This window comes from Colossoma macropomum, unplaced genomic scaffold, assembly GCF_904425465.1.
Source record: "Colossoma macropomum unplaced genomic scaffold, Colossoma_macropomum, whole genome shotgun sequence".
In the NCBI taxonomy this organism is placed as follows: Eukaryota; Metazoa; Chordata; class Actinopteri; order Characiformes; family Serrasalmidae; genus Colossoma; species Colossoma macropomum.
The window spans coordinates 34,061,534-34,079,964 of NW_023494785.1; the positions used below are offsets into that span (position 1 = coordinate 34,061,534).

At 39.7% G+C, this 18,431-nt stretch overlaps 1 protein-coding gene across 3 annotated transcripts in view; it reads right to left on the reverse strand.

The window, feature by feature from the left end:
* Nucleotides 1–18,431, reverse strand: part of agap3 (ArfGAP with GTPase domain, ankyrin repeat and PH domain 3) — a 168,887-nt gene that overhangs the window by 71,846 nt on the left and 78,610 nt on the right. For all 3 annotated transcript variants that reach the window (XM_036591914.1, XM_036591933.1, XM_036591923.1), the window contains exons 4-8: nt 13,559–13,644; nt 10,870–11,011; nt 8,896–9,030; nt 5,516–5,643; nt 2,925–3,080 (exon numbers count right to left, since the gene is read on the reverse strand). In XM_036591914.1, the coding sequence (XP_036447807.1) occupies nt 2,925–3,080; nt 5,516–5,643; nt 8,896–9,030; nt 10,870–11,011; nt 13,559–13,644 (647 nt within the window). The remainder of the gene's footprint in view (nt 1–2,924; nt 3,081–5,515; nt 5,644–8,895; nt 9,031–10,869; nt 11,012–13,558; nt 13,645–18,431) is intronic.

The window sequence follows — 18,431 nt, forward strand, 5'->3', positions numbered from 1 at the left end:
AAGAAAAGGGGATGCTGATGGCTGTAGTCCAATGTGGTTGAGTATAAGGGGAAACCTCAAACAGTCCAATGACACCAAATCAGTTCAATGGAATTTGAGTTAGTTAGGTTCATGTTTTGTTTTCCTTTCTGTTTTCATTTCTTCAACAGTGTCCTTAAGCAAGAGCTTTGACAGTGCTGGCATGGGACATGTCCAAGAAAGCCATACTGCATTACCCATAGTGCTTGGGGAAGTTGTGGGGGAAGGAGTTTATGGGCACTAGGGGTAAAGCAGCATGCTTGGCGTGGCTTGTATGCATGTATGTGTATGTGGATGTGTTGGACTTTGAGAGCCCCCACACTTATAGCTCCTCTTGGAGGCTCTCAGAGGGAGGTGCCCCGAACTCTAGGGGCCTCCACTGCCGTCACGCCGCCAAAGGGCTCGTCTAATTCAGAAGCAGCTGGAGAGCCCTTTTTGTTGAAGAAAGGTTGGAAACAGATGAACAAATCTGCAAATATCGACAGAAACAGTTCAACACTTTGGTCATGGGACAGAGATTGAGCTTTCTTTTCTTAAGGACCGGAAGGGAAACTAAAGATCACAAATGAAGGGTGGGGCAGGGACGGGAGCAGCATGAACGAGTGAGATGACAGGATGAGAGGCAGGTACTGGCTTGAGGAGTAAAATGACAGAAGATAAATGGCAAAAGAAACTAAAAAATGTGTGAGAACCCCTTCCCTCTTCTCGTACATTGACACACAGATTACAGCTCACGAGACAAAAAGACATGAAGTTAGCTGACAGCACGTTGTACCAATGAGGAACGTATTGGTGTGGTTCCTTTAAGTACCATGGAAGCACTGCGTGACTATTGGTTTCCTGTCCTCTGCTGACATCTAGTGGCAGAACAAACACCACACATGCACGCACAAGTGACCAATGGAATTAATGCTGCCAAATGGCCAGGCCTATAATGGAGGAGGAGTAACAGAAATGCATCTCTTTTCTAAATCAATGTATTGTCCTTTTATGCTTGTAGTGTGGGCAGAAGCATCTAAAATTGACCTAGAAAGTGAGTCTCTTTTTAAAAATGACTGCAAACCTATTTTGCTTCTAGTCAGTACCCATACAGATGCGTGACTAGGCCTTTATATCACAATTTGAAATATGCTAAAACCTCACACTAATTGGATCCAGGTAAGTGTCCATCCAGTTTTAACTTCAGCCCAATGTTTTGTCACAAAAACGTATGCAAATGCCAAATGTTTTGGAATTGATGCAATTTGATTGATGCATTATCCAATTTTGTGTCCTTTTGGACTATTTTGCTTTGCCCAAATAGTTCCGACAATGAAAAACAAGATTCATTTATAACAAGTTTGATAAATGATAATATACAAGCTGTTTTGCTTATTCATTCTTCAATTATTAATACAAAAGTACTCTAAGAGACTGTAAGGCCACTCTTTAAGTGCAGCTGTGAAAGAACAGCGAACGTAAGACCTTTAAAATAAATATATAAATAAATAAAACAAAAGAAAAAAAAAGCTGTGCAAAGTAATGAATGAAAAGGTAGCATGACGGAATGGTTGATTTTCCCCAATAAAGCCCACAGCCAAAACTCATGGGGTGTGTGGAAATCTCCCTGTGATGCCCGGTCGCCAGTCACACCAAGGATGGTCGTGGACGGTGGAGACAGCTGGTAGGTGGACCGGCTCTCTCAGGTGGTTTTCTTGCGTGTGTAAGTTACATCTTCTCCGGTTGCCTTGATCAGGTGGAATCTCTTTCTATTTGAGGTTGGAGATCGTTAAGGAGCCTCCTTTCCCCCCCCCGACACCTCGTCCTTCCCCTCCCTCCCTCCCCTGTCCGGCTGGCTGGTCCTCAGAAGGTCATTAGTTGGAACTCGCGCTCACTCTGCCACTCCGGCACCCAGACGGGGTAAGTGGCGTGCTTCTGCTCCGTCACGCGCACCGGCAGCGGCTCGTGGCCCGCATGGAGGGGGTTTGACACTACCTATCAGGGAGGGAGGGAGAAACAGGACAAGGGGAGCTAGCACAACAGCCGCCACTGCTGCCAATCATCTTCCAGGGGCCTTCTGATTGGGTGGGGGTGTTGTGTAGGTATGGGCGGGGCTTAACCTGACAACCAGAAACGGGCCGGGGCTGATTAACAGACTTGCAGCTGTGGGCTGAATAAACCAGGGTGGTCTTGATTGGTTAGGCTGGAGGATGGGGGGTGGAGGGGAGTGGTGGTGGTGCTAGTAACGTGTGTGTAGCTCTTGCTCCAGTGGAAAGCCTCGCTAGGCGAACGTCTGTTAAAGTGAGAAGAGAAGGGGGGAGGGGCTTGGGGTTTGTCGAGTTGACGCAGTGACAGAAGGGAGGGCAAAAGTGAAAGATGAACAGATGCTCTCTTAAAAAAGAGGAACTGGGGGGAGCAACATGCACATTTCAAAGAGATTAAAAAGCTAAGAACTCTTCCCTTGATGTAAAGCTTAGAAATTTACATTAGAAAAAAACATGAGCTCCAGGGAAAGGAAAATAAGGAAGAAAAAAAAGCATTTATGATGTGATAATTAAAACATTTGCCCTTTCCCTCATTTGAAATAATCAGCTCTAGCCTTTCCTTATTCATTATGATGTTTTGCTGTGGAAAGCTTGCTTTTATGTGCTTCTGCGGGCAGATATAGAGGGCTTTGGTAAGACTGAGCTCAGCTGCTCCCTCAGGTGTTTGGAAGCTGATATAGCGCTGCCTGGGTGGAGAAGAGGGCTAGGAGCAGTGTCCTCTAACTGCAGATCTAGAAACAGCTTTTCTGCCATCACTGATTTGTTTAAAAAGAATCGCCTTAAAGGCACCGAGCTGTCCGGAGGCCTGCAGTTAGGAGGAGCTCTCTCTCTCTCTCAGTAGTGCGAATGCGTGGTGCTCTGCATCAGCTGCCGCATACTTACTGTGAAGATGTTGGAGCGGCGCTTGGACTGCTTGCGGATGGGTGTAGGCGTGTTGGAGGCAGCGATGGTCTCTATGCGCATCTCCCGCTGACTTATGCTGGGAGTGGAGGGCACGGAGGAGGAATAGTCACTGAACGCACCCCCTCCATTAGCAGCCTGGAAAAGGCAGGAGATGAGAAAAAGAAAGAGAGAAAGAAAGAAAGAGAGAGAGAGAGAGAAATAGAGAAAGAGATAGCAGGAACAGAGAAAAAGAGAGATCGAGCGAGGGATGGGCCAACATGAGAGTGAAAGGCCAAAAAATAAAGACAGCAGAAAGAGAAAGAAATGGGTAAAGAGAAATAAAAAGAAAGAACGAGAGACAGAGAAAGACAGATGCAATGAGAGAGTGGCAGACAAGATGAGAGAGAGAAATACATCCGTATATAAGATCAGGAAGCAATGGTAATTTAGGGGTGGATGACCAGTTACCCAGCAGTCTGTAAGAATTTTAATCGATTTAGCAAAAACCACTATACTGTGTATAAAATGACTCAATTTTAACAAATGAAAAAATCGTTACAGGTTGGCTTCACTTAGCAAAACCTTCACAGTTCAACTGCTTTGAAATAACAGCACTGTGAAACAGTCAGAGACCACTTATAATTTATTTAATTTCCTTGCTCATTTATCAGCGCCAGTAAAAAAAATTCTACATCAACTGAGGACAGCCCTTTATATTGTGGGAGAATTTCATGATAAATGGACCAAAAGAAATTCTCTAAAATTGGCTGAAATAAAATCTCATTATATTAACTTAAAGGTTAAAAACATTTTGCCTTCTCCTGTAATGTTGCCAATTTTGAGATTTTTTTTTTTGGACAGCGACGATATATTTAACAGGAAATTACACACAAGCCTCAACAATAAAATGTTTCAAAATTTTCAGCATTTTCAGCATTCAGTACAGCAACAAATCCTTTCAGACCCATGGTGAGTTGTGGAAGTCTGGACAGAAAGAATTTTTTTTGTTCACATCTGAAGCAAAATTGGAACTTGCTTTTCTTCTCTGACAGAGCTGTAGGCTTTAAATGCTGTTTATCTGATGGCGACAGTTTTGGTGGTATACCAACTCCAAATTTCTCTTTATCCTTTAATAATGTTTTAACTTTTGCAGACTCTTCTATATGAACATGTCAAACATCTTATGTACAAGAAAATAAAACACAGGATATATTGGAATAATGCTGCTAATTTGCTGGAAACCAGTTAGCTTAATAAACTTGTTAACTAGCCAGCTAACACTGTTGTTAACATTAACTTATGCTGGCACAAGCTGCTGTTCGAACAGCTGATTTCACTGCTGTCGGAACAAAAAAGTCGCATCTCCAAAAAAGTAACTTTATAGGAAAAAGAAAAACGTTCTTAACTTTTAATGGAAGTAAATGTAGAAATATTTTTCCCAAAGTAATTATGAACCTTTTCTGTTGGTCTGGTCATCATGAAATTGACACAACATAAAGGGCAACTGCCTATTTCATATAATGTCAAAAAATAAAAAATGACAAAAATGGAGATACAAGGTTTTGTCCTGACAGCAACAATTTGTTTAGCCCTGTTAGCCTGCTGTTGCCTATTGACATTAAGTATTTAGGTTAATAGTTTTCCCTTTCTCGACACTTGTGATGCAAATATACGCAAAATAGCACATCACCGGTCACTTTTAATAGCCAGATACAACAAAATATCTGAAAAATCAAACCTACTAATCAAATGTCAATTAGTTTTGAATTGTTTGTGTAATTTTTAAGCTGCACAGAAGTTACACTGCATGGAGCTTGCAACCTTCAAATTTTACACTATTGTATAATCTGAAACCTCAGGTATATTTGTTTCTTGGTTTGTGAAGGTAATGTGTATAAGGAGTTGTGCTATTGGAAACATTTACTATACAACTGTTTTACTTTAATTTCCACCTGAATGAAGAAAGACAGAAATTTTCAAGATGTTTGTAGTTGAATTTTCATAACTACAGTAAACACAGAGCAGGTGTATTTCACCATCCTGGGGCACTGAGTTCCAGCACTGTTTAGTAATTTTCCTGGTCAAAGCAGAGAAATGGACCTGACTCTGGATCAGAGTTGAACACCCCTGACACAGAGGAAGCAAATAAAACAGGGAAAAAGCCAAGGCTAACATTTCAGCTTCCACAACACACTGTAGCTCTCAGTTCATGTACTCACAATAGACCTTTCCTCACAGTACAGAGCTGCTTCACTGCAAAAAAGCATGTCTTGAAAAGATATATAGTTGATATATCTAATATTTCTCATTTTGACATTATTGTAAAATTATTATAAGATTATTTAACTTATTTTATGACATTTACCTGTTTAAGTGAAATTCTCTCGCTAAGGTTTTTTCCTAAAGAAAATTACAATAAAATGAGATTTCACATCATAAAAATTACTTAAATCAAGTAAAATGTTGTACAGAAATATTTTTTTTAATAATCTTGTAATATTCTTAAAAAATCTCAAAATGAGAAACAGTGTTTGCAGTGTTCAGGGATGCCTCCACTTGGGATTAGGGGTCAAATGAGGGTAGAAACTCACCTGATTGATGTGTACAGCGGGGATGGCTGCAGCGGGGACAGACGAGTGGCTGGGTGAGTTGGGCAGGGATTTGCAAGGCCCGATGGCCAACTGCTGCTTCTTCCTCAGCGCCACCACCTTTTGAGCGACTGCAGACACACAGGCGAGCGTGAAATTAGGGTGTACACACTGTCACTGGCTGGTGATTGTTCCCATAAGTACATTCTAGGAATATCCAGGGAGACTGAGACATCAAGACATAGCCTATCAATCATATCTTTCTTGAACTCCCATCATGATTCGCAATTATGACGTTCTTGAGTGTTGACATGAACTTCTGCTTCTTGAAACTGCACTCCTGTCATTGGTCACCGGCTTGTCTCACTGATCTTTCCTCCGTATGATCTGATTCCCACAGTTACCTCTAGACTAACTGTACTCATCTGAGGAGGATGACTCTCCTTTTGAGACTTAGTCTCTCTCAGTGTTTCTGAATTTCTGGAAAGCTGCTTCAGGTTGACTTTGGCTGTAAAAAGCACGACTGAACTGAATTGGTTCAGTAATTTATCAGTGTGTTTTTTAATTTATTAACGCATGCTCATTATGATCTCAGGGGAGGAATGTCTTGGGGATTGCGTTTGAAACATCCCCTACCATTAATTTTCTTAATGATCAATTTATGCTATAGGATTTTACAGTGTTGAATTAATTAAGTCATTTGAGGGAGCTGTTGGCAAGTTTTCATCATAACATGGGAGGAAAAAACTGGCCCTAGATGGGTACAGGGTGGCGTACTGCTAAGATCAAACCACCCACCAGGGGGTGTACTAACCTCACAGATCATAACATTACACCCATTAACCAAACAGTGTAACGTACACTGCAGCATGCAAAACACAAAGCTGTATCAAGCACCAGTCCTGAAGAAGCTAATCCTCTGACATAATGTGCAGCATTTGCTGTAATTAACCATCATCAGCTATTAGAACTGTTGAGGAAAAAAACCAAACGGGGAGCTCAGTGAATCCGTGGCTTCCTCTAGGGAGATGGCGGGTGGCTCTCTGCTCTGCGCAGTTATGTAAATGCCACCTTAAAGCCGGGAGCTCCTGTGGCGCTACACTCATTAAAACGAGTTGTTCGCTGAAAGCTCATTTATCATGCAGACAGAGTGGCCTGTCGCTTCCCTCCGGATTACTCCCAAACTACATAAGTTTTGGGGCGAGAGGAGAGAAAAAGAACAAGGAAAAGAGAAAGAGACAAAGAAAGGGACAGACAGACAGACAGGAGGATGAGGATAAACGACTGTGAACACATGAGAGAAGAGAAGGAACGACTTTTGCGTCACCAGCTTTTAGAGGTTCCGAAGAAGAATAATACAGTGAAAAACTGAGAAACAGAATGAGGTGGTGGGGGGGAAGCAAGATAGCAAGTACTGCGGATCGGAAGGGAACGGGAGAGAAGGGGAAAGAGTGAGGAAGAAATAAAAGTGAGAGAACTTGGTGAGAGAGCGGAGGCTGCTGTCTGAATGCCCCAGAGTGTCGAATAGACAACAAAACACATCTTTTAATTATTTCAAATACAGCCTGAGGAAGCAATTAAGCGCCGGCGAGAATGCCGGGCATCGCAGTCTCGGCAATAAACAGTGTGTGGAGAGGAAGCCATCGTGAAGAGATTGGACAGCTTGGAGTGAAAAAGCACTGTGGCGATAAGGAGCAATAAAAACTTCAGCTGGTTTCCACCCAGCTAATACAAAAGCTGGGCTCACGGGCATTAAGTGTTCTAGAGTGAGAGTGCTCATCTAGGATCAGCTCCTTCCTGGCCATTAAACCAAATTACCAGGTACATGAGAGGTAAAACTGATCCTAAAGCAGTGCCTAGCAGGTGCCTAGGTCTTGATTAGTAGAGAAGTGTATTATCATGGAATATGTCATTTAGCTGATGCGTTTGCTCAAAGCTGCCATTTGAAAGATTCTAGAGGATTCTAAATTGAAGATTGTAGTTACGGTCCCAGTGCATCCTTAGGTTCAGTTCAAGTGCTCTGATGCAGTAGCAGGGTAATTTTATTTGAGACGGAGTCTGTACTGTACAGGTCCATGGCCAAGTTCTCAGATTATGGGCTTGTACCACCCCACCCAATACTGTAGAAATTGTTCAAATCCTGTTTAACCACTCCATTCAGTCCAGAGGACAACTATCTGGAGCCTATCACAGAGTACATCAGTTATTACTTTGTCCATCACCTGACACTCATACTGTCACTAGCCTACCTCATTGTTGACTTTATTAAAAATCCCTACCTTGTCCTTCCACTCACTGGCCACTTTAAGGTCCACCTAGCATATCAGTCCATTAACTCTATACTCTATATAGGCTCCAGCCTAGGCCTCATAAGCGTAGAGGAACCTTACATTTTTAACATGCTAACCTTTTGAATTATTACTTCAACTGTATTTAAGTACTGGTGGAATGGGAGTGCTATCAAGTTTGTTTAATATTCGCCCATATTTTTTCATAATGTAGTGTTGTCTCTCACGTTTTTGGCTCTTCTCTCAGGCTCACACATGCAAAGAAAGTGCAAAGAAATCTCAAGCCAGTGTTTTCTGCTCAGCACAAACTTGCACAATGATACCTGACGTCAGTCATTTAGTGACCTATTGAGAAGGCACTGGCTATATCTCCCACAGCTCTTTCTTTTTTTTAAGTCACTAGCCTAGCCAGAGCATGTGAGTGGTGCAGAGTGAAAGTGGAGTGGTGTAAAGTGGCTTTAGCGGCTTTTGGTCGAGGTTCTCTGTCCGTCCAAGACTTTGACACTGCTGCCTCCCATGAGCATAATACGTGCTCAGTTCCTCAGCTCAGATACTAAAGCACTCAAGTTCCTGTTTGGTTTAACATGGCATCTTATCATCTGCAGTCAATACTGCAATACGTTCTCCTTTTAACTAAGATGTTTCACTTCTTATTAGGGATGTACATTTCAACTAACATTGGCATTTGAAAAGGTAGGTTTGAGAATCATGGCTTGTGCAGACAATATGTGGTTGACCATTCTCAGCACAGCAATGACACTAACATGGTAGTGTGTGTGGTGCTGGTATGAGTGTATCAGACACAGTAGAGTCACTGCTTGAGCTACAAATTAGAGAGGCCAGTAAGCTTACTATAGATGGTCAAATGGAGGCAATTAGGCAACAGAAACTGTACCACTGTTTAGAGGTTAAAATCAATGTCTATTCACCCCAAATTCTATGTATTCCAAGTCAACCAGTGACAGGGTACAGGTACTCAAAACCCCTCATCCTTCAAGCACTAACTAAATGCTCAAAACAGTATGCAAAAACCCATCATGCAGTCTAAGAAAACATATTTGCTATGAGCTTTGGAAACAGTATTTGCCATCTCACCATCCTGGAAGACTCTCTCCACATTGAGGCCGTAGGTGGAGCAGGTCTCGTAATAGGTGGAGCGCTTCAGGTCATTGGACAACTTACGAGCGCGAGCGTCATCAATTACTCGTGGGTTGGTGGCACTGATGGCATCTTGGGAGTGGAAAGACAACAGCATGTGAGGAACTCTACAGTACAGTGCTGCTCTCAATATGTTAAATGGTTAAAATGTCAGGTACATTTGCTTGAAACCAGCTTTTCTATGATTGTCTACTCTTTAAATATCTTTGATCATCAAAGATTTCAATATGGTCTATGATGAGGAATCCAAGATTTAGAGAAAAATGTCTTAAACACAACCTGATGCTGATGTTTTGTATACTATAACACTGTGCACTGTAGTAATATCCTACAAGTCTACTCAAAACCTGGAGTGGGAGTGTACTTCAATAAAACATTAAGGCAAGTATCCCATTTCTTGAACATATTTATATGCAGCACACTTGCTACTTTGTCAGGTGTTGGTTGAGGCAATGAAAAAGAGAAATATGAAGCATGAAGACTCATGAGACACTCTGCATCACTGTAAAGGTGTTAAAATGCCAGACAGAGATACTGATGCGTGTGTAAGTATAATAGTGAAAAGAGTTGAAGCATATGAGTATACAGAGTATACAGATTCAACCCTTCATTTATTTAATTTAGGGCCAAAACAGCCATTAAGTCACATATTTTCAGATATTTTTAAGAAAATTAGATATAAGATAATCCGCTTGCATTATGAAACATAAAGTCAAAGGAACAGGAGTTTCCCAAAACTTAGTTAAAAAGGACCAAAAGACAGAGAAAATGAGACTCCTAACAAATATGCAAGCCCTGGTAGAACATCAACACAGTCATCATCAGATAAACAGTACTTTTTTTGATTAACAGCTGAAATGTTGCACTGCTCTGTAATAATAAAATACGCAAATCAGTCAAACAACGTTACCACCCCAGTGACGCCCTACTCATGCAGCACTCATAAATATGAAAGTATAGGAGCCTAGAGTGAGGAGATAACTACACTCAAGCGCTGAGCTAAATACCCCCGCACCACCTCACAAGGTTTCCGGTTTCCCTCACAGCCCCACCTCCAAACTCGTAGATCACTGCAGTGCCCCTCCCAAAGTGCCCCTCCCATTTTTGAGAATGTTTCAAAGTTGAGCCAGGGGTGAGATTAGCTGAAAATAGTGGGGTGTAGTTACTCTTTAAAGCTTTCATATTTGAGAGAGAGGAGAAAATTAATCTCCACTTTTGCTTCACATCTTCACAAAAAAATCCACAGGTGTTTCTGTCCATTCTTCTCCTGTGAGAACACAACTCCATTCTATTGGTCTGAAAGCATGTGCAGCTGTCAAGAAGCAGTTACCGAGAAAAGGAGAAAAAGACCTCAGCATCACTGAATAGGTTTGGGATTACTTGGATCATGAGAAGCAAAAAATGCAACAAAGACTGAACTTTGAAGGTGTGAAAAATCTCCCTGCAGAAAAAAACTGTGAAAAACTGAAAGCAAGTCTCCTGAACAAAATGGTAGCTGTAATAAAAGCAATGAATGGACACACTAAATACTGAAAAAGGGTACTATATTTAGCTGTTAAAAAAACAAGTAACTTTTACTTTATGGCTGTTTTGACTGTAAATTAAATAGTGATGGTTCCTTACTTTTGCACAGTACTGTATGAGTAATACACAGAGGTTTTTAATAGTGAAACAAGAAATGGCTGAAGGGATGTGTATATACAATGTAACATGTAATTGGCAGTGTTGTGAGACATTTGTTGGAGACATTGTTGTGTAGCAGAGAAACAGAAAAGGTAGGTGGTAATTGTATAAAAGTAATAAAAGAAGGTGTTTATAGAGCAGTGTTTGTTGAGCTGTAATGAGAGCCAGAGCCAGCAGTGGTTGAAGTGTTTTAATGAAAGAAGCAGAACTGGCAATGCTGTGACTCACCCTGTGTCCCTACCAACACCATGGGCACCTCTGCTGTGTTCCTGTAGCTGGACAGCCGCAAGAAGTAGTTATAGACTGTCTGGAAACTGATCTCATCCTCCAAGCTGAAGACAAACACCACTGCATCCACCCAGGCTGCAAACTGAGCAAAAAAGCAACAAAGTGAGTCATCACATTTCCACAATTAATTATGTGTTTTTAGTTTTTTACCAAATTCACGCACTACCAGCTCTATAGCCCTTGATATCTCTGTCCAAATCACACCACCATAAATCTGAGTCACACTCACTTTCTTGGGGTTGTGTGAGGTGAGTTGTCTCTTTTTCATTCTTTCTTTCGAGCTAGTCACTGGCAGTAATTGTTTGGAGGAGAGTACTTACAGATACTAGTACTAAGTACTAAGATGCCCAAGAACAGCACAACTGCTTGCAATCCAATACTTACAACTCATTTCAGAATCAATCTGGAGCTGTGAGCATTATAATGCCCTAAGATTTCATTATATGAGATTATTTTTATATAAGCAATGGAAATCACAGAAATTCTAATGATGTGTCACTGAAACCACAGATATTTCAGCCAGGATCACTGAATGAATTTAGATTTTACTAAAACAATCTAATCCAACCATGGTGAAATCTGAGATTTCATGATGCACTGAAAAGTCTCCTAAAGAATCTTAATCAAGTGGAATTGTTGTTAATTTACACAACACTTAAGTATTATTCACATGGGTTTAGCTTTACATTAGGATGTGGGGTAATTCTTATGGACTGTGCGCTTCTGTGCTAGTAAAGATTCCGGTATACGGTTAAAACTGTAGAAGTAACCTTGGGTTATTAATCCTACATGAACTGCCATGTTGGTAAAAATGTTATCATATCCTGTGGAAAAGGGTTCTTTTGATTCTTGAAATATTTATTTGTATTATTGTATTTTAAAGTCAGTGACAATGCTAATGATAGTGCAGTTTTAACTTAGCCATTATTTTGTTTACCTTAATCATCTCGCTGTCTTAAGTAAATGCACTATGTGAGATTTGGGACATGGAGACCTCTATGGTGGAAATGTGTAACTGCACAGGCTGTGCGTAATTAAATTTTTGTAACATTGGTTGTGCTTCAGACCCCCATGCATCTGATGTTTGAGAAAACTCTCAAAACTTGGTCAACGTGTCTTCTGAGGATGTTAGTGAATGATATACTATTGTCATCATATCTTCATCAGTTCAATGTTGATTTTACATTCAAGAGCTAAACATCGAGCCTCTTTTTGAGTCTGTGCGTGTGATCTTAATGTGTAAAGACATGACGTGGTTCAAAAAACCTAAAATCCAACCGTTCTGGACTAACATCAGCCGTGTTGCATGAGGGCATCTAACAGCTCATGGCAAAGTTCAGAAATGATCTGAGGCTGTGGCTAAACATCAATTCTGAACTTTGCCACTCAAGAGTATCATGACTCACAAGCATAGGTTTTTACTCATGTACCATACTTGACCTGCTTTAGGTTTTTACTTGCGTGCCATACTTGACCTGCTATGAATTCCTTTGGGCGTAGAGGACCTCTATTTGGCTGCTTCTAAGCCTATTGTGTCATCTTTTTGAATGAATTCCACTTTAATCTTACCATTTGTTACTATAATGCTACAATAATGGAAGAATGGCTAGCAGTAAGCAGAAGGTAAATCACCCCAACTAGTCCACCAGGAGCAACACTACTAGGAAAGTTTCCATCAGCGTGTCCCTTACCGCTGCACAGAAAGCGAGTATATGACGCTGGAAGCCGTCTGGAGCCCCATCAGCCCATAATTATGACAGGATGTAGAAGGCTGTGAAAACTGGGGCCACACTGACACTGGCCCCATAGGACAGCTATAGTGAGTGTGTGAGAGATATCTATCATGGCTTGGTGGGGCCATTCTGTTTGCTGCCATCACTGCCAACTACAAATGAGGACTGGGAGACACGCTCAAGAGCCTCCCAGCAGTAATTTGAATTCAATGCACTTTTTGCAGTTTTCAGACACCCTCGCTTTCACCGAGAGCATTTAGCAGGGAAAGCAATTAGCGTTGCACTGCATTAGAAGGCTTTAATGGCATTCCTCCTAATAAACACTCTACCAAGGCCTTGTAAATGGCTGTCTTAAAAAAACTTTACTACTTTTTTATTCTCAGATTCGTATCTCATGCATAAGTGACACATTTTGCCTTAGTATATATAAGCGTCTCTCTAAGGTTATATTTGAATTTACAAACCAAATTTGTTTTATGTTTGTTACTTTAACCTGATCAGATTTGCATCAATATTTGCAAAGAAGCAAAAAAAAAAAAAATGTGAAACCCAAATGAATCTAAAATAATTTTAATGTGTTTAGACCAGGTATGTCAAACTGAGTTCCTTCTGGGCCACAGCTCTGCAAAGATTAGCATTTTCCCTCTTCTGATGCTCTGAATACAGCTCATGAAGGCTTTGCTAATTAGCTTATGAGTTGACTCAGGCTGAAATTGGCAGTGCTGTAGCCTTCCATGACTGGAGTCTGGCACATGTGCTTTACATTTAACGTATTCAGTGTGAAGCTACAATGTACAATCCAATCATACCAATTTTTAAATGATACTCTGAATCATTCTAAGATGACCTACAGTGGTTTTAAGAAGACTGAACTGACCCACGTATTGTAGCCATACCTGAAGCTCAGGGGGTCCTCCCTCATCTCTGATCAGCAGGAGATAACTCTGTCCATCCACCACAATTTCCTTTTTAAACCGGCCTCCTGTATCAAAGCAAAATTGCTTTGGTTAATGACCAGTCCATTAAACATTTGATTTCAGGAGCAAGGACTGTATGTATCTCTGAAATCATGAGAAATGAAAACGCACTTCAGATGAGAAGTGAAATGAAGAAGGTCATCATTGAGTCTTTATCAAAATACATTTAACACTCCTTTAATTTGTAGGCTAAACACATTATTGCTAAGCAAACAGATATGTGCTGATCCAGCACATCATTGCATCAGCCTTCCCACAGTTATGAAGCTCATGGTCATCTCTGCCATGAAGAAAAGAAGAAATCTCTTCCACACTGCAAAAATGATCTTGGCAAGTGAAACCATCTTAACTCTAGTCAATGTAACTAATTTTGAGATTGTTGTAAGCATATCACAAAATTATTTCTTATTTCTAAATGTTTAATTTCATATAAGATAATCTTGCTAGTTTAAGGAAATAATGCTTGAAGTAAAATTATCTTCCAACAGAAAAAAAAGCCTTAAAAAGTAAAACTTGCAAAGGAGTAAATTAAATAATCTTATAATAATCTAAAATATTCTAACATCATCTCAAAATGGGAAACATCACACACATCGACTTGATTTAAGATGATTTCACTTGCTAAGATATCATTTCTTGCAGAGGACTCTGAGAGAAAGCCAAGCAGATGATAAAAGGGAATAGAAACAGGAAAAGGGAACCTTTTCCAAAATACTTTCCAGTTCATGGCCAATAGAAGATGAAATGTGTTTGCATGATGTTTGATTTTCTATGCACATCCCCTTTTTCGCTCTCCTGAGTGACTCCCTATTAAAGCTCATGTAATATATTTTGTCCTTTAGTAATACCACCTCAAAGGAAAATGGACAAGAAGAGCAGCAACATTTGTTATAACCCTTTCACACCTAAACTATGTTCCAGTGATGAAACAATACATGAATATTGTTTTCTAGGCCAGAATACACTCAAAAACAAGGCTTAGTAAAATTAACAAACAACCCCAATTGAATTATTTTTTCAAAAATGTCCATTGCAGTGGACAGTCAGTCTTAACAGCTGTGAAGTAATGCTAAAAAAAACAGAATTATTTTATTTGTTTTTTCATTTGTGGAACATAAGCTTGGACCGTAAACTAAAAGTACTATGCATGATGTCCAACTTTCTAATGTGATTACCTAATTAAGAACTTTAAAAACACTAAACTTTACTTATGTTGAAGTACTGCATTTTAAACAGTAGCTTAAGTGCTTCACTTATTTTTTATCCCTATCTGTAACTGTATACTGTTCATATGAGATACTGTATACTACTGTATATTTATGTTCAGATTGCTATAACCCTTGAAAAACCATCTGTAAGAGTCCCAAGAGTCTAGAACTCTCTACATCTTCAACCTCATCATCATTAGCTAAGCTTTCAATTTTTGAGATATCTCCACTGTCAATTAACCGAAGCACCTGAAGTACTGTGGACATTCTGTAGAATATTTTCTTTTCATCTTACTATACGCTGTTTGTTATACAGGTTTGTCTGAATACACTGTCATTGCAAAGTAAAATTTTATTTTATTTTATTTTTTGTTGCCTGTTTAAACAAATGTTTTTTTGTTTTTGTTTACAGTTTGGGACATTTACACTATTAATTACAAGTCTTACCAGCTCAGGATCCTTTTTTATTAAAAGACACCAGGCATTGGCATCAGTCAAAATACGCAGCACTACAGCTGAACGACAATGAGTACATATATAAACACTACTTGACAAGGTGGTTTTGAGATGTTTGCGATTCTTTACTTGGCAGTGTACTCTAGCCCAGTGTTTCCCAACTCACAGAGGTCCAGTATCCTGCACATATTAGTGCTTTTCCTGATTTAACATGCTCACAGTAAGGGGGTTGTTAATGTTAATGATCAGTTGGATCGAGTATAGCAATATAGAAAACAGTAAAAGGGCAGTGGGCCTCTAACACCAGGTTTGGGAAACACTGCTCTAGCCTAGTCCAGACTAACTGAATGCAAGCATGCAAACATAAATGAGAACACCCAGCCAACACATTTTAAAAGTAATATGCATTCTTATGTTACTGTGATGGTTAAAACACTAAAGTACTCAAGGGGGCGATATATGACAAATCAAAGCATCTGTTAATGGGATTTACTGTTATTCCAACAGCTGCAAATCAAAACGTGTCAGCTGTGTTCTACTGGAATGAAGATGTGATGACATATTATACACAGTTTTAAACATCAGACACTAGCGTTTAAAAGTTTGGAATCACCATTCAAAAGTGTGCCACCACTGTTTTTAATAGCAAATAATCAATTTGTTGCAGATTCATTTATAAAATGATTTGAATATGATGCTAAAATTCTAGAGGTTTCAAACAATTTGTAGGAAGCTATAAATGATTTCATAAGAACTGAGGAAGCTGCACAGCATCAAGAATGAACTTAATTATTTAATAAAATTAATATTCAGGATGCCCCGTATTTGAAAAGCAGTGACCAAATCCAAATCTAGCTATTCACAATAACTTGTTAGAAAGTAAGAAATTGCTATAAATAAATTATTTATCTATTTACCATGTCATGGCATCGCATTATTTCAAAACTACTTAAAACTGCAAATATAGTAAATTGCTTTACGTTTTGATGTCGTTTTATAGAAGTTATCGACGGTACAACTCATGACTGAATAGCATTTATTTACATGTCAAGTGATTCCAAACTTTGACAGTTGGTCTACCTTGCATGTTGGTGGTACAAGATGGCATTGGTCAGGCTTGGCTGTCACTATAGCACTCCATGCTGTAATGCTAAAATTGCAGCTTGCATTGCATTATGAACTGCGTTGTGATACATTTTAGAATGCACCAACACACAAAACCGTACTAGTATAGCCTGAAGCATTTGGGTGCTCGTGTGAAGTACGTTTCCAAGGGTCTGTGGAGCAGTTTGACTAACATTCATAGCTCTGTGGTTTTAACTGTGCCATTATTTCTTTCTTCTAAAAAGCAAGGCTGAATGACTAAACAATTGATATTCTAGAGGAATATCTGATGCAATTGCCACAACATTCTGGAAACATCCATGATGATAGATCTGTATGTGGCCAGAATTGGGGTGAGCACCCCAATCAGGAGTCCCTGCAAGAACAACAGACAGTTTGAAAGGCCAACATGCTCATAAAAATATAAAATTTTGTTCTCTGTCAGAGATCCTGGGTAGTGGATCAACCCTGGCACTGTTCTTCAATTACAGGGGTTCTAACAAATCAGTAAATAGATGATTTACATGCAAATCAAACAGTATTCCTCCATTCCTGAATAAAAATGCTCATTCATGTTAAGATTCAGAATATAAATCAATTGCTTGATGAACAAGTACTATTATGAAACCTGTCTGGTCAGAGCAAAGTGCTACAAGAAAAAAAGTCAAGCCTACGGCAAAGGGCTTCTGAATTGACTCTCAAAAACATTAAAAACCATATAAACCCTAAACAAATTTAATTAAGATTTAAATCCTGGCCTGACTAGATGATTTAACAATATAATAATGTATGAGCAGCCAATAACATATACTTTGTTTTCCCAAAAATGTAAGATCTTGCTGCATAAACTGATATCACTTAAAGCTAATTTGATACAAGATAAGGTCATGGCTAAAGCTGAGTCATTCAAATAAATTAAAACCAGAATAACGAATATTTTCCCAGGGTTCTGGCATTTCTTGATTCAATAACAGTTGCAAATGAATGCTGCAGTCTGCATGATCCTTTTCCATTTGGTCAGTGCACAAGCACACAAGCACGTCTGCGTTTAGCATTATTTAAACAGCACCAGAAGACCATGCATAATGAACATGCGTATTCTAATGTCTCTAGCACGCCAGGATTCTAAGTTGCAAAATGTTTAAAGCGTAGTGCCTACAGATCCAAGCATGCACTTGCTCGAAGTCAGTTTAATCTCAGTGGGTTTCCTGAGGAATCCTAGAACTGACAAGAGTGATGACTTTGAACATAGCAGGGACTTCAATGGATATTTATACTGCTGAGCAGAAACTCCTGAAATGCACGGACACGGCTGTTCACATGGTCTAGCTAATCATCTAATTACCTTTGTTTTATTTTGTAGTCTATGTCCAGATCAACCCTCTTCAATCGCATGCAACATCTCTCATAAAACACAAACAGAGGCTTAAACAATTTTAAACAAGTTTCAAGTTGCACCTAAGCACCTTTGACCAGCAGTGATTTATAGGTTTTTAAAGTATGAGTTATTAAACTTGACAGTTTACATTTAGTCTACCAGTCTTTTTACCAGAAGCATGACCATGTTAATTTTTTTAGAGAAAGATTCTGTGAATATCAGTTAAGAGGCTCTTCAGCCTGTAGGTTAATACAGTTAATATTTGGTTTCAGTCAAAATTCATAGCACATTTCTCTCCAATGTGCACTAAAAACACTCGTGAGATGGTGTGCTGGTGGTGCATATACACATACTACTTTGTGATATTGGCTTCAATATCATGGTCCTCGTTTGTCTACCAGTGTGCCCCCACCACAATACTAAAATCATTCAGTGATGGCTTACAGGCATGATTAGACGATGCACATATCCTCGCACTCCCCAGAACGGTCAAAATTAGGGAGCATTAGGAAGAAATTCGGATTCGGATATCATTTCCTGATACTGTCACCTTTGGCTTGATCATTAGGGGGCTAACTCTGGATTCTGGAAAGCTGCTTGGAGACTTTGTCTGTTGTCCAAAACACTATACACCTCCTAATCAGGT